The 27,362-nt window shown below is 41.5% G+C and overlaps 1 protein-coding gene across 1 annotated transcript in view; it reads right to left on the reverse strand.

Annotated features, from left to right (window-relative positions):
* LOC116828912 (kinesin-like protein KIF13B) overlaps nucleotides 1–27,362 on the reverse strand; it is a 101,166-nt gene that overhangs the window by 5,915 nt on the left and 67,889 nt on the right. The window contains exons 3-4 of the mRNA XM_075063592.1: nucleotides 3,411–3,423; nucleotides 2,700–2,760 (exon numbers count right to left, since the gene is read on the reverse strand). Coding sequence (XP_074919693.1) covers nucleotides 2,700–2,760; nucleotides 3,411–3,423 — 74 coding nt within the window. The remainder of the gene's footprint in view (nucleotides 1–2,699; nucleotides 2,761–3,410; nucleotides 3,424–27,362) is intronic.

The raw sequence follows: 27,362 nt of genomic DNA on the forward strand, positions 1-27,362 counted from the left end.
CATAAGTGCAGTACTTTGCATCTGTCCTTACTGAATCATCCATTATATTTTTCAGACCATTTCTCCAATTTGTCAAGATCATTTTGAAGTCTAATCCTATTCCAAAATTATTTTGCAACCCCCTCCCCGCTTGGTATCATGTGCAAACTTTTGTAAGTACTCTCGATGCCATTATCCAAATCATTGTTGTGAATTTGAAATAGAACTGGAACCAGGGACAGATCCCTGAGATGCCCCCCACTCGATAAGCTCTTCCAGCTTACTATGATACGCCCCTAAGGAACTTCTCCAGTACAATTTGCATCACTTGTCCACCTATGCTACGCATTGCGCCTAGTGTTACGAGAGAAGGGTCGTGTGAGACAGTTATCAAAACCTTACCTAATTCGAGATGTATCATATTACTGCTTTAACCCCCATCCACAATCATTGTAACCTGTCAACGGAATGTACCCCATCTGAATATTATGCAACACCCAGGCAGATGGCAAGACATTTAAATCATACATCAAATATTCAGAACGCTTCCCTCAAAAGTTTCCCCTTCTCTGAAAATTTACTTCACTCAATGTGACCAAAAAGCAGTCCATGAGAATATAAGTTAATATTGTTAACTGCTATAAAATTTAAGGTTCCTGCTCTTCATCAACACAGAAGTTCCATTGAACTTAATAGGAATTTGCCTGACTACAGGACTATGGGTAAATTTTCAAAAAGCATCTAAGGGCTTTTCTTCACATACGGCACTGATACTGTAGGACTGGGCCTAATGTTTGGGAAGTACAAGGCCGCAGTCTTGCTTCCATTCAGATCAATAAAAACTCGCACTGACTTCAGTGTGAAGCGGATAGGACTTTAACCACTGCAAACCGTAACCACATAAAGAATAGGTCCCAATCCGAATATGGTACTACAGTGAAATTAACTCGTGTGTTACTGAACTGCGCTGAGTGGGGGCAAGCTTTACTACAAAGGGTGAACTTTGGCATTGATGGCCTGCGATTATGGGACAGAAATAGGAAATTAGAAAATCTTTTTAAGTCATATATCGGAATTAAGTAATTTTAAGGAGATATCGTATGAATTCAAAACGGCAAATAGTTACATTCAATCAATTACCTATACTGTATTATAGATTGTAATCATGTTATTGCTGCCATTACTCTAGAATATTATGTTAACTAGAAAGAAGAAGAATTAGGTAGCAGTTTAAGACTTGCCTCTCTCTTAAATGGGTAACCACATAGAGAAAAAGGTTTTCCATGCTAATGGTCTTTCTCTTTATTCAAATACAGGATTTAATTATATAGCATTCAACAGAAGTGGAAGGGACCTTGAGAGATCATCTAGCCCAGTCGCTGCACTCAAGGCGCGGACTAAGTATTATCTAGACCATCTCTGACAGATGTTTGTCCAACCTGCCTCTTAAAAATCCCAATGATGGAGATTCCACAACCTCTCTAGGCAATTAATTCCAGTCTTAACCACCCTGACAATTAGGAAGCTTTTCCTAATGTCCAACCTAAACCGCCCTTGCAGAAATTTAAGTCCATTGCTCTTTGCCCAGTTCTCAGAGTTAAGAATCAATTTTTCTCCCTCCTCCTTATAACAATCTTTTATGTACTTGAAACTATTATCCTGTCCCTCTTAGTCATTTCTTCTCCAGACTAACAAACCCAATTTTTTCAGTCTTCCTTCATAGGTCATGTTTTCTAGACCTTTAATCATTTTTTATTGCACTTCTCTGACTTTTCTCCAATTTGTCCACATCTTTCTTGAAATGTGGCACTGAGAACTAGACACAACGCTCCAGTTGAGGCCTAATCAGCGCAGAGTAAAGCAGAAGAATTACTTCTCATGTCTTGCTTCAATACTCCAGCTAATAAATCCCAGAATGAGGTTTGCTTTTTTTTGCGACAACGTTACACTGTTGACTCATATGTAGCTTATGATCCACTATGAGCCCCAATCCCTTTCCACAGTACTTCCTTCCTAGGCAGTCATTTCCCATTTTGTATGTGTGCAACTGATTGCGCTTCCTAAGTGGAATACTTTGCATTTGTCCTTATGAATTTCAGCCATACTTCTGATTCAGTTTACACTTCCAGTTTGTCCAGATCATTTTGAATTTTAAATCCTATTCTCAAAGCACTTGCAACTCCTCTCAGTTTGGTATCGTCCCAAATTTTAAAAGTGTACTCTCTCTGTCATTATTTTTAAATCATTTGATAAGATATTGAATAGAACTGGGACCCGGAACCGATCCCTGAGGGACCCCACTCATTATGCCCCTCCAGCATGACTGTGACCAATGATAACTACTCTCTTGGAACAATTTCCAACAGTTATGCACTCTCATACCAGTAGCTCTATCTATTATTTCCCTAGTTTGTTTATGAAGAAGGTCATGCAAGACAGTATCAAAAGCCTCACTAAAGTCAAGCTATACCACATCTAACGCTTCCCCTCATCCACAAAGCTTTTACCCTGTCAAAGAAAGCTAACAGATTGGTTGGACATGATTTGTTTCTTGACAAATCCATGCTGACTCGTCTTATCACCTCATTATCTTCTAGGTGTTGCAAACTGATTTCTTAATTATTTGCTGCATTATCTTTCCGGGAACAGAAGTTAGATACTTTCCTTTTCATTGCTGTCATGTAAACAGAGTGCAATCACAAAACTACAGTAAATATTACCTGCATATTTTTCTTTTACAGATTCGTCCAAAGACCAGAAACAGTGATCGTAAGCAAACACCTGTAGTAAAACAAACCAACAGACATTTTATAAAAAACTACAGTCAAAACAAACCAAAAAAAATTTATCCTTATTTTTGTTAGCGATGGTTAGCTGACGTATACACTTTATTTGCTTTCTATTTTTGTGCTTAATCAAATTCAAGCTAATTTACTTTTACTGTAATTTTTATATGGTTTTATTCTATCAATCCCATTTACAAGTGTTTAAAACAATAAGTTCATGACTATATAAACATGCCAATAAACTACATTTTAAAGGTGGGAAAAGGAGATAGAGGCATCTGCATATAAAATGCAAAAAATGAGGAACATTAAATCAGCAGCAATGAGTTTTGCTCTAATGCAGAGACCAGAAAATGCTTTAAAACAAGCAGCCCATTCATTTCACAGTCCTCAATGCCTAATACGCAACTATGCTCTCACTTGTTCTGAGACTCATTTTTTGCTAGACATATGCAATGGTCTTCTGCAGCAAGGAGATTCTTTGAGAATGTGTGGTTTGGAGTTTTTTTGTTTTTCTTTTGAGAAACAACAGCTGATCAACTTGCACTTTTTAAAAGATAGTAAATATTTGGATATTTGAAGGCTGAACAAGTAATATACCACAGCTTTTCACAACACTGGTTTATAGTGAAACCAAAAACTTACCTTTGGCTGGCTCCTTCAGTTCCCAGAGGAATCATCATCAGGGGACAAATGAGAAGGGGCACATGTAAGAAAAAACAGACAAAAATACAGTTAATTATAATAACAACCAATTAAATATGAAATTGAAGATTACATGTTAACTAGAACTTCAACTTTCCCCATAACTCCCCTTTCAGCTTCAAGTTCAAAAAATCACTTTTCAAATATAGGAACTAAAGCTTATGAAGCACCCTTTCCAAAAGCAGCATCTGGATATTTTCCACAGTGATTTAACTTTAAAAAAAAAAAAATTCAAATTAAACTAAGCTTAATTCAAAAAGAAAGCCAACCATACCAACAAATGGGGGAGAAGTCTCTCAGGACATATCTACACAAATGAGGGTGCTTGTGAATAACTAGGGCTAGTAGGCACTATGATAGTACAAATAGGGATGGGGACAATATGGTCACAAGTAGGGCCTTACCAAATTCAAGGTCATTTTGGTCAATTTCACATTCGGAGGGTTATAAATTTTTGTCATTTTCACTATTTCAGCTACTTAGATCTGAATATCACGATGCTGTAACCATTGGGGTCCAACCCAAAAGTTGATCACGGGGGGAGGGAGGGGAAAGTCACAAAGCTGTTATAGAGGATTGATGGGGTTGCCACCTCAGTTCTGAGATGCCTTCACAGCTGCGCAGCAGCCCTGAAGGTTCCTGCGGCGGCAGGAGGCTTGCAGAGATGGATGTGAAGCCGATCTGCCTGTTGTAGCTGTGAGCACCCCAGCCAGGGACTCCTAGTTGCTAGCCCCAGCCAGTGGTGGATTAGCACATAGGGACTCTGGAGTCGCAGGGGTCAGAAGCTCCATGACCAGGCGCCCTAGAGCCACGCAGGAGCCGTGGTGGGTGGGGTGGGGGGCGGCAGGAGCCCCAAGCCAGCTCCAGGGCTGCTGCAGCACAGAAATGAGGGTCTACCACCCTCATGTTTGTGCTGCCTCTGGAGGTATGTTTGATCTCCCATCAAGAGAGACCGTTCAGGAGAAGAACAAGTCCTGTCCCTCTCAGCCCAGCCCGGACTAGCAGCTAGGAGTCTCCAGAATCATGGGAGATCAGATTTCACAGGAAAGGACTTATTTCATGGTCTGTGACATGTTTTTCACAGTCATGAAATTGGTAGGGCCTTAGTTATAAATACCCAACACAGAAGTGCCTTTTAGTAAGCTGTGAAAATAGTTGGCAAATGAAGTCTACCAGACAAGACTAAGAAGGAATTGCACAGACTCTGGACTGGTCTACACTGAAAACATATATTACATAGCTATGTCTCTCAAGTGTGTGAAAAATCCACACTCGAAAGACACAACTATTTTGACATACATTCGCAAAGTAGACAGCACTACTACCTAGCTACTGCCTTTCAGGGAGGTGGATTAACTACAGTGACAAGGAGAACCCCTCCATCACTGTAGTGAGGGTCTACACTGAAGTGCTGTACGGATTTAAGTACAGACACAGGGTTGGCTACACTTGCAGCTGTACAGCATTGGAGTACAGCTTCTTCGTACGGCTGTATAGGGAAAGTGCTGCAGTGTGGCCACACTGACAGCTACCAGCACTGCAGTGTGGCCACATTTGCAGCAGTGTTGGGAGTGGCGCATTATGGGCAGCTATCCCAGCGTTCAAGTGGCTGCAACGTGCTTTCAAAAGAGGGGGGTTGGATGGAGTTGACAGGGAGCGTGGAGAGAGACAGGAGAGTGGATTTTTGGAGCTAACACTGTCAGCTCCCTGCCTTGCAAGTTCCAACCCCTCTCCCACCCCTCTCTCATTCACTAAATGCAAACAGTCTTCTTGTTTTTTTCCTCAAAGACCAGATAAGCAGCTGCTCCGAAACGGACCCTCCCCCGCCGTGCTGCTTCTCTCCTCAAACACTAGTTGCGGACATTCCAAAGGGATCCCCGTCTGCCTCTGCTCATTCACTGCAAACAGTAGCTGTGTTTGTTTTTTAGATAAGCAGGTCCCGGCCCCGAGTTCACAACAAAACAAAGAAGCATCACAACAAAACAAAGAGTGTTATCTTTACCTAAAAGCATTATGGGAAGTTCCAGGGGTCAGTTACATCATAGTAAGATTAATTAATCATCGTTAACACTGGCACCCCAGCGCTGCAACAGCAGCAGCACTGTTCTCTTTATTCCTCTCGTCGAGGTGGAGTACATGCAGCGCTGTAGCCAGGGAGATACAACACTGTATGTGCCTTGCCAGTGTGGACGGAGAGTAAGTTACAGCGCTGTAAAGCCACCACCAGCGCTGTAACTCTCAAGTGTAGCCAAGCCCACAGCCTCTGTCCATGAACCAAAGGTAGCTTTTACCCATATCCAGTTCTGATCTCAGTCTCAACAATCCATCAACAACCTAGCCAATCTAGGTTGCCTTGAAAGGGTGAGTGGAGAAAAGGAGCACTCTCCTGAGTGTCTCAGACCTAGGTTAAGGGCTTTATACACAACAGCAAGATCCAGAGTGACTCTTCTTGGCACTTTTCTCCAGGGGAGAAATGATGGTATAAATGTTTTCAAGAAGGTTAGTCAATTCAGAAAACATCCTACCATATTATTCAATACAGTAAATAAGACCATCAGATTAAAAAACGTAAATATGTAGGCTGGCATCAATTTAAGGACTCTACCCCCACCCACAACCCACCATACAGAAGACTTGAGAAGTATAGAAAATACACAACTTTGGAAACAGCCAGTCTCCTTATCTCCAGAACCATACAAATGAAATCAGAAAGCTGTTCTGACACATCACATTTATTTCTTTTGGCAGGGAAGGGAAGGGTAATGAGATGAGAATAAGATATATATTTTTACTGGTCAATTTGGGCTGAGAAGCTAATTTAGATTCATGGTTATTTTTGTGTCACTGGGTCTGCCTCAAAGAATGAAGGTTTATTTATCAGTCCATCATGGAGAAAAACTTTTCTATCTGGCTCTGGTTCAGATCAAATATTAGCATTTGTTCTGACCAATCAGCAATGACAGCAGCCTTTGGTCAGGAGCAGAGTCAGAGTGTGACCCTTCTGGCAGGTTGGCGCATGTTCAAGTCAAGAGAATTACTCACTCCTGCTACAGTAGAATATGCACCAAAAACAAGATGATAACGCAAGAGAGCAGTAACACTGTCTGCCAAACAAAAATCAAAGGTTAGATACAGAGTTCATCACAGGAAGCATGATCAGACCCAGGGTAGATAGTGGCACTTGTCACCCTATATCACTCTTCAGTTGGTCAGAGATAGGGGAGCCTGATAAAGGACAAACGAATTCAAGACCAGAGAGAGGGCATAAAATTATGGGGAGTGATCCTCTAGGATCCTCACATCAGATTTTGGAATGCCCAAAAGTAAACAAAGCACATTTACAGTTCTGCTCTCTGGCCTCTAAAATGTGTATGCTATTTTACTGGAGGTTCCTCATAGGCTTCTGTAGGAACTCTTATTTACACTAAAGGCATAATGGTTTTCTAAAGGGGGCCACCCAAAACTTCTCACTCTCTTTGCAAATCTGAAACTGAGTTTGAATTTATGAGAAGAAATGACTCTACTGTAAACCCAGAAGCATTTATGTTTGTTTTATCCTGTCTTGAATTTCCAGGCAGGATTGTGTTATCACATGGTACTTAAACTTTCAGGCCTTGCTGGAGCACATATTGTTCAGTGTTTGGATTAAAGAAGCAATAAAGGATATAATCTCAGAAGTCATACACCACATTTGTAGTTTTCAGATTCGGGATTACAATAGGCTGCATAAAACATCAAACTTAATATGGACTAAAGGCTTGATACTAAATAAGCAACCTTGTTCTCTTCAGAGATATGCATATGCACATTATATCCTGTTATGTTTGTAGCCTCCGTTTACTGTTAATCTGGCTGTACATAAAGAGAAGACCTAAATCAAAGAACAAAAAGCATATTTCACTACCTACTGAGAACGGCTCATAGGAACATAGTATACTGCATTCAGAGTATACAAAGGCATCTAGAAAAAAATCCCCAAAGTTTGGAGCCATAATTTTAGCCCTGGCTCTGTGGACTTCAGACCTCTAGAGCAGTGGTTCTCAACCAGGGGTACATTTACCCCTGACAGTATGCAGTGGTCTTCCAGGGGGCACATCAACTCCCCTAGATATTTGTCTAGTTTTACAACAGGCTACATAAAAAGCACTAGCAAGTGAGTACAAGCTAAAATTTCATGAAGTCAATGACTTGTCTATTCTACTCTATATACTATACGCTGAAATGTAAGTACAATATTTATACTCCCATTGATGTATTTTATAATTATATGGTAAAATGAGAAAATCAGCAATTTTTCAGTAATAGTGTGCTGGGACACTTGTATTTCTATGTCTGATTTTATAAGCAAGTAGTTTTTAAGTGAGGTAAAACTTGGGAGTAACACAAGACAAATCAGACTCTTGAAAGGGGAGTCATTGCTTTCGAGCATAGTTTGAGCTGTTTCTGCAGTTACCAGAACTTATGGAATTATTTCCCTGAAAAAGAAAAAAAAAACACAACCCAACACATTTTTAGTTTTTCTATGCCCCTCTGTGCACGCTGCCATACTTTCCTGCGGCTGGGCACTCCACTTTGTTTTAGTACACTCACTGAATTCCCTATCCTCACTTCCAGATTGTCCTCATGACTGGACCTCTTCTGTGCTCCTTCCATGTCGGTTCCACTCATAAGACACAATTTACTATTTGAAGTAGCCTATTCATTTACAAGCTTGCTTTGCATTCTTGCATTATACTGCGTCACGCCACAATATACCACAGAGAAATCTATACAGCTATAAACCCATATCTCTATATCTCTGTTTTAAATTAAATATTGTTTGTGGTGTGTAGCTTCAAGATATCTATTGCCGCTAGTAGCAGAGTACACATGCCAGCAGAGCAGGAAGAGACATAAGAGCAGTTAAACAAGTTTCACAGCTAAATTTGTAGATAGTATCAGTTGCAATGTTGGTGAACCATATGCAAGGATAGGCCTACATTCAGTGATGAGCTGCGAAAATCTTAACAACTGGTTCCCTATAAAAAGTTCTGATTCAAGGGGGGGAGCGGGGAAGGGGCTGGGGCAGGGAGAGACATGCCCATGGGGCCGGGTCCACTGCAGGGCCTGGGCAAATTCCCCACTTGCCCCCCAGCAACCCTAGAGCTTGCAGCCCCCTCCCGCCTTACCTGCAGCACCTCAAAGCAGCAAGACGATTCAGGAGCTCAGCTGAGCTGCCCAGCTGCTGGCCATGTTGCAGCTCTGCAGGAGGCCTGGGGAGACATCCTCGTGGGGCCAGGGGAAAATTGCCCCATTTGTCCCCCCCCACCCCCCGGCCCGGGAGCTTGCAGCCCCTTACCTCACCGGCAGCCCAGAGCTCAGCTGAGCTGCCAGCTGCTGGCCATGCTGCGGCTCTTCGGAGTGGGGGAAACAGGGGAGGCCCGAGAGACATTCTCATGGGGTCAGGGGCCCTGCAGGGCCCGGGCAATTGCCCCACTTGCCCCTTCCCCTCTGGCCAGCCTGGAGCTTGCAGCAGGACCCCCCCACACACCTTGCCGGGCCGCTCAAAAAGCGGCAGCAGGACGACTCCTGAGCTCAGCTGAGTGCCCAGCTGGTGCCAAGCTGGGAAGGGCCAGGGGAGCCTCAGCCTCCCAGCTGGGACTCCTGGAGAAACAAGATGGTCTGGCCCACGGACCGGAGTTCTTTACTCACTCCGCCTTGGCCCTTTAAACACCGCGTTCTCCACAGAGGTCTAATTTTAGCAACTGGTTCTTGGGAACCTGTGGGAACCAGCTCCAGCTCACCACTGCTTACATTACATGTTTACTCGGGCTCTTACGCAGGTTTCAGCACAACCTCCCCCGACCAATCCCCGTCTCCCTCCCTTCACCATGCACATAGAAAACATCTGAACCAGGTTTGGAGTGCTTTAAGCCTGGGCTAGCTTACTCAGCTGGGGGGATAGGTTAGAACATAAGCTCCACTTCAGCTATGGCTGGACCAGATATTTTGCAGTGAAGAGACAGGCAAAACAAAAACAAAAAAAAATCACTCTGGTGCTGATAGTCCTCCAGTGCCCTTCCTCCTGGAGGACCAACATGTTCTCCTGCAACTAACATAATCGACTGGAGAAAAAACCAACAGCGTCTCAGCACAAACAATCATTGGTTATGCCCCCAAACTCTCCCGGTCAAGTGCAGAAACTGCAAGGATACAATAACATGGGTAGGGCTTTGCTATGGGGATGCTCCAGACACACAGGCTAGCTCTGCAGTGAATAAAGACTAAAAGAGTTTGTCTTTCTTGCATTAGATGGGCTGAATCATTTGCATAAATGAGGTTGGAGCGCCAGTCATAAGACCATACAGTGAGCAAAAAAACCCTGAAATCCACATAATTATCGACTTCAATGCAGTGGGATTCAGAAACTTGCCGCAACAGAATGGTGATCAGCTGCTACTGGCTTATACATAAAACAGTGAAATGTTCTAAGATAGTTCGGGTTGTCTCAAACTGATAAGCAAAGTTTTTTCACATTTACTTTTCAGGTATTAGTACTGCCTCTCGCATCGGGCAGTGACTTTTAGAAGTAGTATAGCAGCTTTGGTGAATTATGCTTGTCATAAACAGATAGTTTAAGCGTTAATGCTTACCTGTAAAGGGTTAAGGAGCATCTGCAAGTAACACCTGGCTGACACCTGACCAGAGGACAATACGGGAGACAACGCATACTTTCAATCTTGGTGTGAGGAGTCTTTTGTTTGTGCTTTTTGTTTGTTCATTTGTTTCGCTCTTCGGGACTAGAGGGACCAGACGTCATCCAGGCTCTCCATCTTTCTGAATCTAGGTCTCTCATGGTTCCAGAACTTGTACGTAATTAGCCAGGCACACGGTCGTGTTAGTCTTACGTTTTTTTTCAACTTGTAATGTTTCTTTTTGCTGGAAGGATTTTAACTCTGTTTGCTGTAACTTTGAAACATAAGGCTTAAGGGTGTTTCCTTGCGGCCCTATAGAATCGTATAGTACCCTGTAGCATTTTTCCATCTTGATTTTACAGGAGATAATTTTCACTCTTATCTATTTTCTTTTTATTAAAGCTACTTCTTTTAATGAATTATTGGTTTTTCCCTTGTTTTAAGATCCAAGGGGATTGGATCTGGACTCACCAGGGATTGGTGGGGGAAAGGAGGGGGGATGGTAAATTTCTCCTTGTTTTAAGATCCAAGGGGTTTGGATCTGTGTTCATCAGGGAATTGGTAAAGTCCCTCAAGGCAACCCAGGGAGGAGACCAAGTTTTGAGGGGGAGAGAGTGCCCTAGACACTGGAATTCTGGGTGGTGGCAGTGTATACCAGATCTAAGCTAGTAATTAGGCTTAGAAGTGCCCATGCAGGTCCCCACATTTGTACCCTAAAGTTCAGAGTGGGGAAAGAAACCCTGACAATGCTACACAAATTCTTTATCTTTAATTAACTAAATTCAAGAACTCCATACCCGTTTATGTTAAATATACTGTTATACCAGACAGTTTTGTTTATTACTAGTTTTATTTACTGTAGGTATGGGAATCTGTATGGAATTTGAGAATGATAAAAGACACGCAGCCCTGCATAATCATTTATTTTGAACCTAAAACCTTTGCATCATACATGATTCTTGACCTACATGCACCTACTCTCACTAGAAATGAGAGAAGGCAGGTTACACAGATATTTAGCACACTAAGTATCAAATCAAAAGAGACCCTAGTTTCCAACATTGGAGGTCAGAGTATATGCCTATGAGATTAGATTCCTGCATTTCTTATTCCTATTCATTAAAATCACTAATCTCAGAAAATTAAATCATATTTAATGTTTACACCTACTTAACCTGACATCAGCATTGACATTTTAAAAGTTATTTTTGCTCATTTTGGCAACATCTTAGAATCACATTCCTTTTGTTTTTTCTTTAGGCCACTTCCTAAACCAGTGCTGAATGCAACATTCAGACTACAAGTGGCTCAGTTTCCAACCTGTTGCTGCTGCTTAGTGACACCAAGGTATCAAAGTGCTTAAATGTATGAGATCAGACAATTTAGTCATTTGGGCAATTGGTAAAAGTTGTTCCAAAGTTAAGCTACAGTAACAATTAGTGAGTCAAGATAGGGAGGCGGGGGGAGAAGAGCAAATCATATGACAAACATAAAATGGAGAAAAAGCCCACATAAATTACAAGAAATTCCTACTATCAATCTTTCCAACACCTAATCCACCACTCCTACCTCAAGGGAAGTATGTCAGGACCTGGTTAAAATTAGCCTCTCTGACTTTCTACAAGACTCCTTTTCAGTCACGTGGATGCTCTCAGTGGTCTCTGTCAACAGAATACCTTATAAATAGCTATATCTAGGAAGACAGAAAATAAGTTGTGTGGTGCTCCAGGGCAAGAAAAGGGAATCTATGACTACTTGCATAAGTGCCACGAAGCCAAATCTATATCAAGCTAAGCCTGTGCCACTGAGTCTGCAATGGCTTGAGAAGTTATACAGGGAACACACGGTGGCTGTTTATGAAGGCCATCTTGAGTAAATTTCCCTTTTTCAGAAAAAAAAAAACTTTTGTGGAATGAGTTGATTTACACTGGGCAAGGCCGTCTCAAGTCTTCAGCATGAACCTAGATGTTGCTAACCTTTGCTCTGCATTCCCAAACAGCAGCTTGGTCTTCCTGTAAGTCTCTGGACCTGTGGATAACCACTTTATTAAGCAGAAGACTAAGTCAGGGTACGATAGGTCCACCTATCTTGAAGAAAGGCCTAGGAAAAAGGCAAAGCAAAGGCCACGAATCCATAGAAGATTAAGTGGAAGAGACTTCAGGAAGTCATCCTAGTCCAACTCCCTACTGCAAGCAGGACCAACCCAGCTAAATCATCCCAGCCTGGCTTTGTCCAAGCAGGCCTTCAAAACCTCTAAGGATGGAGATTTTCCACACCCCTCTAGGTAGTCCATCCCAGTGCGTCATCCACGCTCCTAGTGAAATAGTTTTTCCTAATTAGCCAAGTCAGACCTTCCTCCACTGGAACTTGAGATCATGCTCCCTTGTTCTGTCATCTGTCTCCATATGAGAACAGCCTAGCTTTTCCATCCTCTTTGAACTCCTCAGGTAGTTGTAAAGCGCTATCTTAAATCCTCCCTCACTCCTCTCAAGACAAATAAGTCCAGTTTCTTCAACCTCTCCTCATAATATCAGCCCCAACACCCAAATAGATTCATTGCTCCTCCACTGGACTCTCTCTCCAATTTGTCCACGCCCTTCTGATGTTGAGGCTCAAAACTGGATGTAAACGCCAGAGTGGCTCTCATGAGTGCCAAATAGAAGATGAATAATCAAACTGCCCAAATCTGTTGGCAATACTCGACAATGGCTATTCCAATATGCCGGAGCCTTTCTGGCAAAAGTGAACCCGTGGACTCATATCCATCTTTCCTCCACTGTAACCCAGTTCGTTCTTCTCAGAACTGCGCGTAATAGTCGGTCCAGCTGTATGCAGTGCATTGGGAATTCTTTCTTGTCATAAGGGCATGGCCTGCAACGTCTTGTTTGAATCTTCATCTTAGTATTTGCTTTTTGTCCCAATCTCTTTTCCATTGTCTATGGTTTCATTCTGGACCCTATCCTTACTTCTTCCAACATATCCACCTCTCTCCCCAGTTTATGTGTCAATCGTGAACTTGTGAGGTGCAATTCAGTTCCTCATTATCTCAGATTCTATTTTAATCTTTTTCTAAATCTCGTGATTATTAATGTGATATTATCTGTGATACTGCGAGCCCGCCCCGCCCCGTTGTCCTCGCTCTTTTTTTTTTTTTTTTGTTTCCTATGGTAAGGACACAATAGTCATAGCTAACCTTAAGAGCTAATAAGGGAGGGAACGACTAAAATAAAGCCCAGTTGAGGACGTGGGCAAAGGTAAGGGAAAGGATTCCTGTGGACGCTAAGAAAGCATTTCAGCTGAAAGGTGAATTTCAACTTGGAACTTGCCCAAAGGTGTTTTCTTGGGCAGTACTAGGGGAGAAGCTCAGGGTCACCCTAACAGAAATCCAAATGCTAAAGGATTATTGCAGCTTGGTTCATTCAGTTTTCTTCTATTGACATTAAGAATGGATCCTACACCTTTAGAAGCATTAGTGGCAATACTTTACTGAACTGTTTTTTGGCAGGCACTTCACTGAGGGTGGGACAATGGAATTTGTGGGGTTTAAGTTTAGATTCACCATCACATATACTACAGAGGGGCTTACCCCACTTACAAAAAAAGAAGGTAAGGTAAAATCCCAGGAGCCTACTGAACACACTGCGATGCCCCCACAAAACTGTCAGATAGCGACTGTGTTGGACTAGGATGCAGCACAGCCTGTATAAAAGAAGCCCTCGCACTGGCTGAGAAAATGAGCTGGTTGGTACTCCAATCTCCAAGCAGACTTTTTATTCAGGTCCATCTGGTACCAGATTAAGTTCATCTGCCTTCTTACTTGAGTAATCAACAGATGAAGTTCAGAAAAAAGTGTCCCAACAGAGAGAGGAACATATCTCAATGTCGAAACTCATGTCTAGACACCCAGCTGCAGACTCTGTTTCCATGGGCCCGGGGGCCGGGCGGGGGGGCTTAAATGGAAAGCAAGGAACAGATCAGGTTAAACGATTTCTCCAATATTCAAACATTTACCTCAAGAAATATATGGCTTATACTGAGAAGATTTTGGCTAATGCCAGCATATATAAGAGGATTTCATTAAGATGATTTTCCTCTTGTTTCCTTCATGGTATTCTAAGGTCTAGGAACTAGCTGCATCTCAGGTATTGTCTTACGCTAACGGATTATAGCCATTTTACTAAACTGGTTTATGTAACAGATTGCATACAAGTCGAGTGAACGCGGCCACACAAAGCACATTAATTCGGGAGCAGTGTGCAGTCCATTGTACCGAGGCTAGCGTGTAGATTTCTGGAGCATTGCACTGTGGGTAGCTATCCGTAGCTAATCCCATAGTTCCCGCCAGTCTTCCCCGCCCATTGGAGGATTCTGGTTTGAGATCCCAATGCATGATGGTGCATAAAACAGTGTCACGGGTGATTCTGGGTAAATGTCGTCACTCATTCCTTCCTCCGTGAAAGCAAATGGCAGACAATCATTTTTCGCCGCCCTTTTTCCCTGGATTGCCCTGGCAGACGCCATAGCATGGCAACCATGGAGCCCGTTTTGCCTTTTGTCACTGTCAAACCATATGGTGTACTGGATGCCGCTGACAGAGGCGGTACTGCAGTGCTACACAGCAGCATTCTTTGCCTTTGCAAAGGTAGCAGAGACGGTTACCAGTTGTTCTGTACTGTCTGCTGTGCCATTGTAAATTGGCGATGAGATGATTGGTTATCAAAAAGTCGTTCTGTACCGTCTGTGCTGTATGGGTGTCCTGGCTGGCCTTCGCTGAGTCGCCGGGGGCGCAAGACAAAAATGGGAATGACCCCCCGGGTCATTCGCTCCTTTATGTTGCTATTCTAAAAATAGAGTCAGTCCTGCCTAGAATGGGCAAGTGTACTAGAGACCAGTGTATCAGCCGAAACCAGGTCAGAGTTGCCGCTCCATTGTCAGATCCCGCAGAAATGATGACCTTGATGCCATTCTAGGGGTGTCCCCCCAACAGACACAACCGTTGCCCATTGCTTCCCTCTCCCCAACCTTCCTGGGCTACCGTTGCAGTGTCCCCCCATTTGTGTGATGAAGTAATAAAGAATGCAGGGAACTTGTTAGTGAGATAAAATTGCAGCTCCAGCTGCTTTAGTCCCAGGCAGGACATAAAATGCGGGGGAGGAGCCAGCATCCAGCTGCTATGATAGTCCAGGCAGTACAGAATCTTTTCTTAGACATGAAGGAGGGGGCTGATGGAGCTCAGCCCAGTTGCTATGATGAAGACGGTTACCAGCCGTTCTGTACCATCTACCGGGAATGACCAGGAGTCATTCCTATTTTTACCCAGGCGCCCCCGGCCGACCTCACCTGAGCCAGCCAGGAGCACTCACGGCTGATGATGATGACGGATAGGCAGTCTATTGTACCGTCTGCCACTGGGGAGGGGAGGGGAGAGGATGCTGCTGCTGTTCATTGCGGCAGCACCGTGTCTACCAGCAGCATGCAGTAGACATAGGGTGACATATAAAAAAGTCAGAAATGATTTTTTTCCCTTTTCTTTCACGTGGTGAGGGGGGGGAGGGGGAGTAAATTGACGAGATATACCCTGAACCACCCGGACAATGTTTTTGACCCTACAGGCATTGGGAGCTCAGCCAAGAATGCAAATGCTTTTCGGAGACTGCTGGGGACTGTGGGATAGCTGGAGTCCTCAGTCCCCCCTCCCTCCATGAGCGTCCATTTGATTCTTTGGCTTTCCGTTACGCTTGTCACACAGCACTGTGCTGTGGACTCTGTCTATCATAGCCTGGAGATTTTTTTCAAATGCTTTAGCATTTCGTCTTCTGTAACGGAGCTGCTGATAGAACAGATTTGTCTCCCATACAGCGATCAGATCCAGTATCTCCCGTACGGTCCATGCTGGAGCTCTTTTTGGATTTGGGACTTTGGACTGCATGCACCCTGCTGATCAGGCTCCCACGCTGGGCAACAGGAAATGGAAATTCAGAAGTCTCGGGGCTTTCCTGTTTATCCTGGTCAGTGCATCTGAGTTCGATTGCTGTCCAAAGTGGTCACGTGTGCACTGTGGGGATCCGCCCGAGGGCCATACGTCGATTTGCGGCACACTACCCTAACTACGATATGTAATACCGATTTTCAGCGCTACTTCTCTCGTCTCTCGTCAGGGAGGAGTACAGAAACCGGTTTAAAGAGCCCTTTATATCGATATAAAGGGCCTGGTTGTGTGGACGGGTGCAGCGTTAAATTGGTTTAACGCTGCTAAAATTGGTTTAAACGCGTAGTGTAGACCAGGCCTAACTGCAGCAAGATATGCCTGAGATAGGAAGTGTCCATTAAGGAAACTCTGTTCACTTTAGGTTTCTGTAGCCTACCACATTTAATACTTATTTCCTAGCATATTTCAGAGGATTGCAAAGTGCTTTAAAGGGGTTGCTAGGTTTCAATTTTTATAAACTTTCCTCCTCCTTACATGTAGGTAAACTAAGGCACAATAGTATTACACAGAATCCTGGCTATCAGTACCCTAGATTACACTCCCTCCCACATATCGCTTCATGTTAATACTGAACATTTTGGGAGATTTTTTTTCCCCATATGCTTGGCAAAGTTTTCCTTTTTAGAACTAAATATTCTCTTTAAAGCAAAAAAGCCAGAGTAAATGTGAAAGTTTATATGCAGTTCAAATCCTAAAACTGTTTAGCTAGCAAAACCAGAAGAAATCACTGTTACTTAAATTCCTTAATAACTGCAATGCATTCCAAGCATAATTTGAAGTTACTTAGTTTCTATTGAGGACTAATTTCTGCTAGTTCATTTTTCAAAGTCAGATGTAGAAGAGCAGTTTTGTGGGCTTTTAGTATTATCTGGTTGAAGATAAATTTTCTGAATTATCAGTCTCAGTATGGTGTAATCTGCTTAGTCCCTCGTCACATTTGAGCTCTTGGAGTATGCCATAAAGCTTGTGTTATGACAAAAAGATTACAATGTTATCCTTTTGTCAGTAGACATTTACATGTTGGTGTACTGTTATGCCGCAGAGCAGTGGTTCTCAACCAGAGGTATGCATACCCCTGGGGGTACATCAACTAATCTGGATATTTGCCTATTTTTACAGCAGGCTACATAAAAAACACTAGCAAAGTCAGTACAAACTAAACGTTCATACAGACAATGACTTGTTTATACTGCTCTATATACTTGATTGAAATGTAAGTACAATATTTATATTCCAATTGATTTATTTTGTAATTATATGGTAAAAATGAGAAAGCAGGTAATTTGTTAGCAACAGTGTGCTGTGACACTTTTGTATTTTTATGTTTGATTTCGTAAGCAAGTAATTTTTAAGTGAGGTGAAACTTGGGGGTACACCAGACAAATCACACTCCTGAAAGGGGTATAGTAGCCTGGAAAGGTTGAGAGCCACTGCCTCAGAGGACCAATCCAACTTTACAGTTTTATTGTGAATTATCCCAAATTTCCATAAATATTGATGTGACTAACATTTTTTTAAAAACATGTATGAAATCTCATATGTAGACAGTGCTCCACATGGCAATGAAAAGATCCCAGGCCTGGGTCTTGGCACAAACAGTGTACTCTGCCTCTGGGACAATTGTAAAGATTACTTTACTCAGAAGTGATGTCCTTTAGCCAACCCATCAGTGGCAATGATCTGCTCCAAAAGCAACAGCACAAAACTTTTGTGGGGATGAGAACAAAAGGGAAATGCTGGAGGAATCTGACAATCTCTCAATACACTACCAACTACTATAGTTTCTAAGTGCACAATACATGAAATCAACAAACTGTCATTCAAAGCAATGGGTTAGAGAGTCCCATACTGGTGAAGTAATGATATCTTGGAAAAAAATTTCCTTAATATACATGATTTAGCCCAGAGTGATCTGTAATGTAATTTGTATAACTGCTCACTAAAATATAAAGCCAATTAGTTTTAAATTAAAGCAATCACTTAACCACATACAAAAGCCCACACTGGCACATAGCGCCTAAAATTGCAGAAAATACCAAAAAAAAAGTAGACCACAAGAAACCATCACTGAAAAATCATTAAGAAGGAAAATAAGGCGCAGTATTGTCTACACATCAAATAGTTGCATCTACTAACTAATACTTGGTATATGCTTAAAGCGGTTACAACCCTCCTAGTGTAGATCGTCTTATATCAAGTATAAAGGATGCGTTCACACCAGTATACACTTACTAATGTAACGGAAAGGGGAATAAATTATATTGTTATATAGGCCACATTTATTACCAACATAACCATTTTCAGTGCTAGCAGTTGTACCTGTAAATACCTAGTTCCATTAAAAACATTATCACTATTAAACAAAATAGTAATTATACCAGTGACAAAATAACGCATTGGCCCAGGCCCTCAGCAAGCAGTGTCCAAGGTTTTTCATTCATTGCCAAGTCAGAAAGAATGGAAGGAAAGATTAGGCAGGTCACAAAGTCAGTCAACCATGTTTTTTTACTTCTTTCGCTGTTCAACATCAGAAGCCTGCAACCTACTGACACAGTGCTTAAAAGAACTGTTTCATGCCTTTCTCAGCTCCTCCTAAGGAAAAGCAAATGCGTATTTTTTGTTTGTTTTTTGACATCAGCATATAGTGCTTAATGTATGCTTCCTGTAACTGGATGTATTTCTAGTAAAATACATTTATATAAACCCTTCATTCAAATAACTTCTCTTTTTTATTATTAATTATTTATTATTATTATTATTATTAATGAGCCAGGGTGTGACTCAATGCTGACCTTCTTGGCAGAGGGCACGGTGTCATAGAATTTATGGCAGGAATCCCCTGGTCAGATATACGCAAACCATATTAAATTTACCAAGGGTGGCATATGAGGTCTCTTCAAAGACCCAGAACCCACCGGTCATCATAATAATTGAGAAAGTGGTATGTACGGATAATGTTTAGGAATTATGTATCTGTATTGAATAATTATGTTCTTAAAGTATGTGAGTTATGTCAGGTCACCAGAAGCTGATAAACACGCTCTGTGAAGTAAGATGGAAAAGATGCTTATCTGTCATGTATCTGGGCTGATCATGGTATCTTATCTGCTTCACAATGGAGGCCTATCTACTGTCAGAGCAGCAAAACAGACAAGAGGCATGCAGGAAAAGATAGCCAGTAGGGGGGCATCCTGTTCCCAGTAAAGAATGGTTTGAGGAGTATAACTGGGATTATAGGGAAGCACCCTAAATCTTTTCCACAGAGGAAGTAAGCTGAAAGCGTGGCTTGTTTCATGAATGGAAGCCTGGCTGTAATATGCGAAAGGATTTTAAGTGAGCTTCCTCTACAAGACAGGACAGTAATTAGTTAAGTTTAGGTTCTAAAATGCATGTTATGACTTCATTTTTAAATATGTAACCGTTTTGTTTCCAGTACTTCTGCTTGCTATCATTTGAATTTCTACATTTTGTTACATAAACTTTCATTTGCTTTCACTGTCAACTGCTCTTAAGTGCTAAGGGTTAGCAGAGCAGTGAACTGAGCCACATCTAGTAAGCTGGGGGTGTACTTGTTCCTTTGGGAGAAGTGAATCTATGAATACTGAGAGTATCTAGTGGTATAGGGCTAGACATTCCAGGTGGACGCTCAGAGGTCACTTACCTCCAGAGGGACAGCAAAAAGCCTTGCATTGGCTGAAAGGGAGCATTTGTGTTGCCAGTGAAATTGGGGAGCTGACCCATGACAAGCACAGACAATGGCTTCCTCACTCCAAGGCCAGGTGCTACCGAGGTGCCTCAGAACCCTAGATACTCCCAGGAAACACCAGGCTGTAGCCTCACTTTACAAACTGGGGAACTCAATCTCTACCCCTCATTTTCCACAGGTCACAGGGAATAAACAATAAGACCAATCCATGAGAACGTTCTCTCTTATCCATGACGGATTTATTTTAATTAAGCCCTATAAATACAATAGCGAAAGAGGAGAGTGTGTGAGAAACCATTTTTAAGAACAGATTTTTTTAAATAGTTTCCCATTTTAACTGTCTTGATAATAGTTTTTGAAAACACTTTACATTATACCCTTTCACACTGAAGGTAAAAAAACATATTAGCTAAAACAGTTTTTCTTTTTTCTGTTTTTGTTTTTTTTGGGGGGGGGGAGTGGTTTTTGCTAACTACTCTCCATTTTCCTTCCTTAAAATACACTACAGTGACACTAGAAAGAGAAATCAGTTTGAGCATCAATTCACTTCAAAGAAATGAGAAAAACAAGTCCAGGATAAAGAGCAACAGCCATTCAAAAGAAAGCGAAAGAGAAACTGCTAGCAAACACACGCACAAGGCTTATTAAGCAGACACACAACTTTTCATTCCAAGATCCATAAACCTGGAAATCCTGGACACCCCATCATCTCAGGCATTGGCACCCTGACAGCAGGATGTCTGACTATGTAGACTCTCCCTCAGGTCCCCTACTACCAGCACTCCTAGCTATCTTCGAGACACCACTGACTTCCTGAGGAAACTACAGTCCATTGGTGATCTTCCAGAAAACACCATCCTGCCACTATGGATGTAGAAGCCCTCTACACCAACATTCCACACAAAGATGGACTACAAGCTGTCAGGAACAGTATCCCTGATAATGTCACGGCAAACCTGGTGGCTGAACTTTGTGACTTTGTCCTCACCCACAACTATTTCACATTTGGGGACAATGTATACCTTCAAGTCAGCAGCACTTGCTATGGGTACCTGCATGGCCCACAGTGCCAACATTTTATGGCTGACTTAGAACAACGCTTCCTCAGCTCTCATCCCCTAACGCCCCTGTTCTACTTGCGCTACATTGATGACATCTTCATCATCTGGACCCATGGAAAGAAGCCCTTGAGGAATTCCACCATGATTTCAACAATTTCCATCCCCACCATCAACCTCAGCCTGGACCAGTCCACACAAGAGATCCACTTCCTGGACACTACAGTGCTAATAAGCGATGGTCACATAAACACCACCCTATACCGGAAACTACTGACCGCTATACTTACCTACATGCCTCCAGCTTTCATCCAGACCACACCACACGATCCATTGTCTACAGCCAGCTCTACGATACAATCACATTTGCTCCAACCCTCAGACAGAGACAAACACCTACAAGATCTCTATCAAGCATTCTTACAACTACAATACCCACCTGCTGAAGTGAAGAAACAGATTGACAGAGCCAGAAGAGTACCCAGAAGTCACCTACTACAGGACAGGCCCAACAAAGAAAGTAACAGAACGCCACTAGCCATCACCTTCAGCCCCCAACTAAAACCTCTCCAGCGCATCATCAAGGATCTACAACCTATCCTGAAGGACGATCCATCACTCTCACAGATCTTGGGAGACAGGCCAGTCCTTGCTTACAGACAGCCCCCCAACCTGAAGCAAATACTCACCAGCAACCACACACACACAACAAAAACACTAACCCAGGAACCTATCCTTGCAACAAAGCCCATTTGCCAACTCTGTCCACATATCTATTCAGGGGACACCATCATAGGACCTAATCACATCAGCCACACTATCAGAGGCTCGTTCACCTGCACATCTACCAATGTGATATATGCCATCATGTGCCAGCAATGCCCCTCTGCCATGTACATTGGCCAAACCGACAGTCTCTACGTAAAAGAATAAATGGACACAAATCAGACATCAAGAATTATAACATTCAAAAACCAGTTGGAGAACACTTCAATCTCCCTGGTCACTCGATTACAGACCTAAAAGTCGCAATATTACAACAAAAAACTTCAAAAACAGACTCCAATGAGAGACTGCTGAATTGGAATTAATTTGCAAAATGGACACCATTAAATTAGGCTTGAATAAAGACTGGGAGTGGATGGGTCATTACACAAAGTAAAACTATTTCCCCATGTTTATTCCCCCCTGTTGTCCTCACACCTTCTTGTCAACTGCTGGAAATGGACCATTTTGATTACCACTACAAAAAGTTTTTTTTCTCTCCTCTGCTGGTAATAGCTCACCTTAGTCTCTAAGGTGACAAGTACTCCTGTTCTTTTTGCATTCATGGAAAGTTATTCTAGAAACTACACCAAGGACTCTACAACCCAACGGAACACAGAGACATCTAGTAACACTGAGTGACTTGTGGCAAACTATTTTGCATTTAAAAAGCAGCCATAATTTAATAAGTCCCTTTACCTCCAAACACAATGTTTATTAAATGTGCTTACCCCAACCTGCAAGTGCATTAAATTCACTTTAAAGTGCCCACGCAGCTTCTGTTTTTATTTTTCCCTTCATTGCTGATTACCAAGATATCTGCATTATCACGTAACATAGAAATCTATTTTGTGACTAACATAATTCATTTGAGTGAGTAAAGAATTCTGATGTCATGACTATGGCATCAGAGTGGGCGCCAAATCCTTTTCAACTTACCACATAAGTTGATCTACTGAAATTAGATATATGACACCCTCAAAAGGCAGCAGGATTTGGCCCTGAAACTATCATATAAAAATAAACTGTGTGGCACAGCCAGGCATATAACCCAGATCTCTAAATAAAACTGCATACTTTTACGCCCAAGATCATTCTTCAGATATCAGGTAGAAATTGCAAAGGGCCAGCTGCCCCTCAAATCAAGCTGGTCTGCTTAAGAGTGAACGTGAGGGTAAGCCCCTTAAAGAAGGAGTTGTGCGGAGGTAGCAGTGGTTGGTGGTGGTGGTGGGTGCAAGGTTTGGCAGGCTCATAAGCATTTAATGGTACATATAAGGGTAGTAGAGCACAGAGGTTCTCAAACCGGGGAACAGGACCTGGAGGGGGGCATGGCATCTATTTGCAGGGGGGCTGGTGAGAAGCTTTTGGAGGAAAAAAAAAAATTTTTTACTGCACACATTTTACCCACCACAATGAATAACTAGCAACGTTGATTCCTCCAGAAATATCAGATCCTCAGATGGCACTGTGCATTCTGACAGATTTCTGTTAAGTCTGCAAAGCGTTATACAAAGTCATTGCCACCTGTACTTTAATCCCATTCGCTATGATGTGGTGTGCACATTTAATTGTGAGCATTGACCACAATCGCAGTTTTGCTTTTGCTCTTATTACAATGGATCGTTGGCTCATTCATGCAACAGAAAAAAAAACAAGTGAAAAACAAAGAAGCTGAAACTGATTCTAGTGAAGCGCCGCCGCTGCATATATCGGTATATGTATTTGTGTGGCAGAAGGGGATGCATAAACTGCTACAGACGCAAAGAAGGGAGGTGCAATCAAATAAGTCTGAGAAGCACTAGTATAGCAGTTCAGAGCTCAGAAGAAAAAACCTGTCCCTGTAAATATTTACACATTAATTTGGGTTCAGTTAGTTGAAATCGATTACCCATTTTCAGATACAGACTCCATTTCCTCCTGTTACTCCAAAACAACAATTTTAGATGTTAGCTACTATAATAAAGAATCCATCATTTGCACTGTGCTATGGATCCTGTATTCAATATGAACATTTATCAATAATGGTGCCTGCTGCTTGCTCTTGTTTCAACAACCTATCCCTCCAGAAATGAGGTAATGTAAGAACACGAACTTCATGTGCCTACTACTACACAGGCCTGTCTATGCATGGTAAAATAAAGAATGCATGTGCATTTAATTTGTAACCTGAAGGGCTCAAAAAACCTCCAACTTTTCCCTGTGTGAGTCCATTACGAGAAAAAAAAACACTCCATCGCCCATGAGTGAACACTTATCACAAGCACTCACTCCATATCTGCAGTTTCAGTACTCATCCTCAAAGGAAACCTGCACACTTTCAAAAAAGACAAGTCTGCGAACTTAAATTCACAACTCCGGCGTGGACACTAAAAACCATGGACTTTTTATGGCCCATTACAACTACTAAGGGCTGGTTTACATTGAAAAACTTGCACTGGCATAGCTACGTCTCTCAGGCAAGTGGAAAATCCACACCCCTCAGAAACGTAGCCATGCCAAACTAAACTCCAGTGTAGACAATACTAGGCAGACGTAAGAATTCTTCCATTGACCAAGCTACCGCCTCTCCGGGAGGTGGACTAACTACAGTGATGGAAGAAACCCTCCCATTGCTGTCATTCTAGGGCTTGTCTACACTGGCAATTTACAGTGCTGCAATTTCTCGCTCAAAGGTGTGAAAAAAACAACTCCCTGAGCACAAGTTTCAGCGCTGTAAACCGCCAGTGTAGATAGTGCACCAGCACTAGTAGCTACACCCCTCGTGGGAGCGGGTTTTTAGAGCACTAGGAGAGCTCTCTCCCAGTGCTCTGCCATGACTACACAAGCCACAACCAAGGAGGCTGTTCCAAAGAAATGGGAAGACGACTAGGATGGCTCACTTAGCTATGGCCTTCTTAAGTAATGCATGGAAAAAATGTGGCATCTTGAAATGTGCAACAGAGCGACTGGTAAAAAGGCTAACTTTTTCAATACCTATTTATGGATGTCAATCATGGGAAGTTAATGCTGCTGACAAGAAGAACCTGAAGCTTTTGAAAAGTGGTGCTGGTGAAGACTCTCACACATCTCCTTGATGGACAAAAGGCAAATGCCTGGGCTAGAAATATTACTGGAGAGAAGCAGACTCTCCAATCAGAAATCAACAGGCACAAACGAACATATTTTGGTCACATTAGGCATAGAGAGGGAAATACCTTGAGAAAGTTAATATGGGAGGAATGGTGGAGGGTCATTGTAATAGGGGACAATGAGCGCGAAAATGGATGGATGATGTAGAGCAGATCACTGGAAGCTCAGCTGCTGACTGCTCAAAGTTAGGGATGGATCACAAGGCTTTGAAAATTCTGCTTTGAGGTCACAGATATTCAGACACCAATAAATGGATTTACTTACCACCATCCCACCTTGGCCTCTTCTTGTAGCCTTAGAATTAAGTAATTTCCTAATTTCAACCTTTGCCTGAGTAGCATCTGTTAGTGTCTCTCTAGCCACAGTTAACCATGTGGCTATTCTCAAATCTGAATAATTTTTTGAAATACTCAACTCAAAATAGCATACTACAAACTTTAGAGTCCCATACTGGTGAAGTAATGATATCTTGGAAAAAATTTCCTTAATATACATGATTTAGCCCAGAGTGATCTGTAATGTAATTGTAATGCTCACTAAAATATAAAGCAATTAGTTTTAAATTAAAGCAATCACTTAACCACATACAAAAGCACACTGGCACATAGCCCTAAATTGCAGAACAATACCAAAAAAAAAGTAGACCACAAGAACATCACTGAAAAATCATTAAGAAGGAAAATAAGGCTTTGTCTACACACAAAAGTTGCACTACTAACTAACTGGATATGTTAAAGCGGTACAACCCTCCTAGTGTAGATCTCTTATACAAGTAAAAGCTTTTCACACCAGTATAACTTACTAATGTAACGGAAGGGGAATAATTAATATGTTATATAGCCATTTATACCAATAAACCATTCATGCTAGCAGTTGTACCTGTATACCTAGTTCCATTAAAAACATTCACATTAAACAAAATAGTTTTACCAGTACAAAAAAACGCATGGCCCAGGCCAAGCAAGCAGTGTCAAGGTTTTCATTCATTGCCAGATCAGAAAGAATGGAAGGAAAGATAGCAGGTCACAAAGTCAGTCAACATGTTTTTTAATTTAAATTAAAATATATTAATTTTATATTATATATTATAAAAATTTAATTTTTAGATTTTATTTTAATATAATAATTTTTTATAAATAATTTATTTTATATATTAATTATAAATTATATATAAATAATATAAAATAAAATATAAAAAATTTTATATATTAAATTCTAATATATATATATATTATAAAAATTAAATTTAATATTTCTATAAAAAAATAAATTATATTATAATTTATTTTTAAATTATATGAATATTATATAATGTATATTTATAAATTAAATTATTTATAAATTATATAAATTATATTAATAAATTATTAATAGTGTGTGTGTGTGTGTGTGTGTGTGTGTGTGTCCTCCTACTCTATTTTCCACTGCATGCATCTGATGAAGTAGGCTGTAGCCCACGAAAGCTTATGCTCAAATAAATTTGTTAGTCTCTAAGGTGCCACGAGTACTCCTGTTCTTTTTTCATGTATAAATGTTATACCCCAGATGTTTACTGAGCAGCACTGAGAGAGAACAGGTGCTGGACTTGTAGAGAAATGGTGTTTTGTTGAGAAGTTACACCAACGCCTTCTTGTAAGTCTCTGGTAGAGGTAGGTCATTAACACTTTTTCAAGAGGAATTAAGGACAACCCCAGCAGTTTAAGCAGCATAGCCTTTCACAGCAACAGATTTTAAGTGCCTATGGGTCACAGGGTCAGTTACTGATGAATACACAATAGCTGCCAACTCTTAATTTCTTCCTGCTCCTACTCTTCTCTCTATACTCCTCTCAAGCCTCCTTCCCAAAATAACACCTTCACATTTTATGCTGCTCCTTATACATCGAACTGCCTCTTACACATGACAACACCTTCTCTTTTCAAATCCCTCCTTTAAAAAATTAGAAGTCCTTCAAAGATCCCTCTGAAAGAGCATCTGCAGCACCAAATATTTGACTTGTAGAGTGCTGATTACATTGTATATGCCCAAATCACAGAACTATTTCAACACCAGTGCCTACAAATAACTTAATCATGAACAGCACTATGTGATCAAATTAAACCCAACTACACGTAGTGCTGTTTCAGTTATAAAACACTTATTTTCAAAGGATTTATAAGTGGGCCATAAATTGACCATTCGCTGAAGTATCCTAGACCTCACGTTTCACATGTTCAGATTGTCAACTATGAACCAATTTTAATAAGATTTAAACACACAAGCCAGTATATATAGGACTAAGTTATGCATTTGTACTCCTTTCTTGAACCATGGTTTATTTCCCAATACAAACATGTACAGGCCATCTGAACTAGCCCTTTTGCCTATTAAACATACGTTTAATGAGGGGGGTTGTTTTGTAAAACCAAGTTACTGTACAAAATGAACGATCATTTGTTAATCAGAGGAAAAGTTAAATTTCTTCTTTGACAGAGTAACTGCCCTAGTGGAAAGCAGTAGACATGGTATCTTGATTTTAGTAAGGCTTGTAACAATCCCCAGGACATTCTCACAAACTAGGAAAATACAGTC

Source organism: Chelonoidis abingdonii, chromosome 3 (assembly GCF_003597395.2).
Source record: "Chelonoidis abingdonii isolate Lonesome George chromosome 3, CheloAbing_2.0, whole genome shotgun sequence".
In the NCBI taxonomy this organism is placed as follows: domain Eukaryota; kingdom Metazoa; phylum Chordata; order Testudines; family Testudinidae; genus Chelonoidis; species Chelonoidis abingdonii.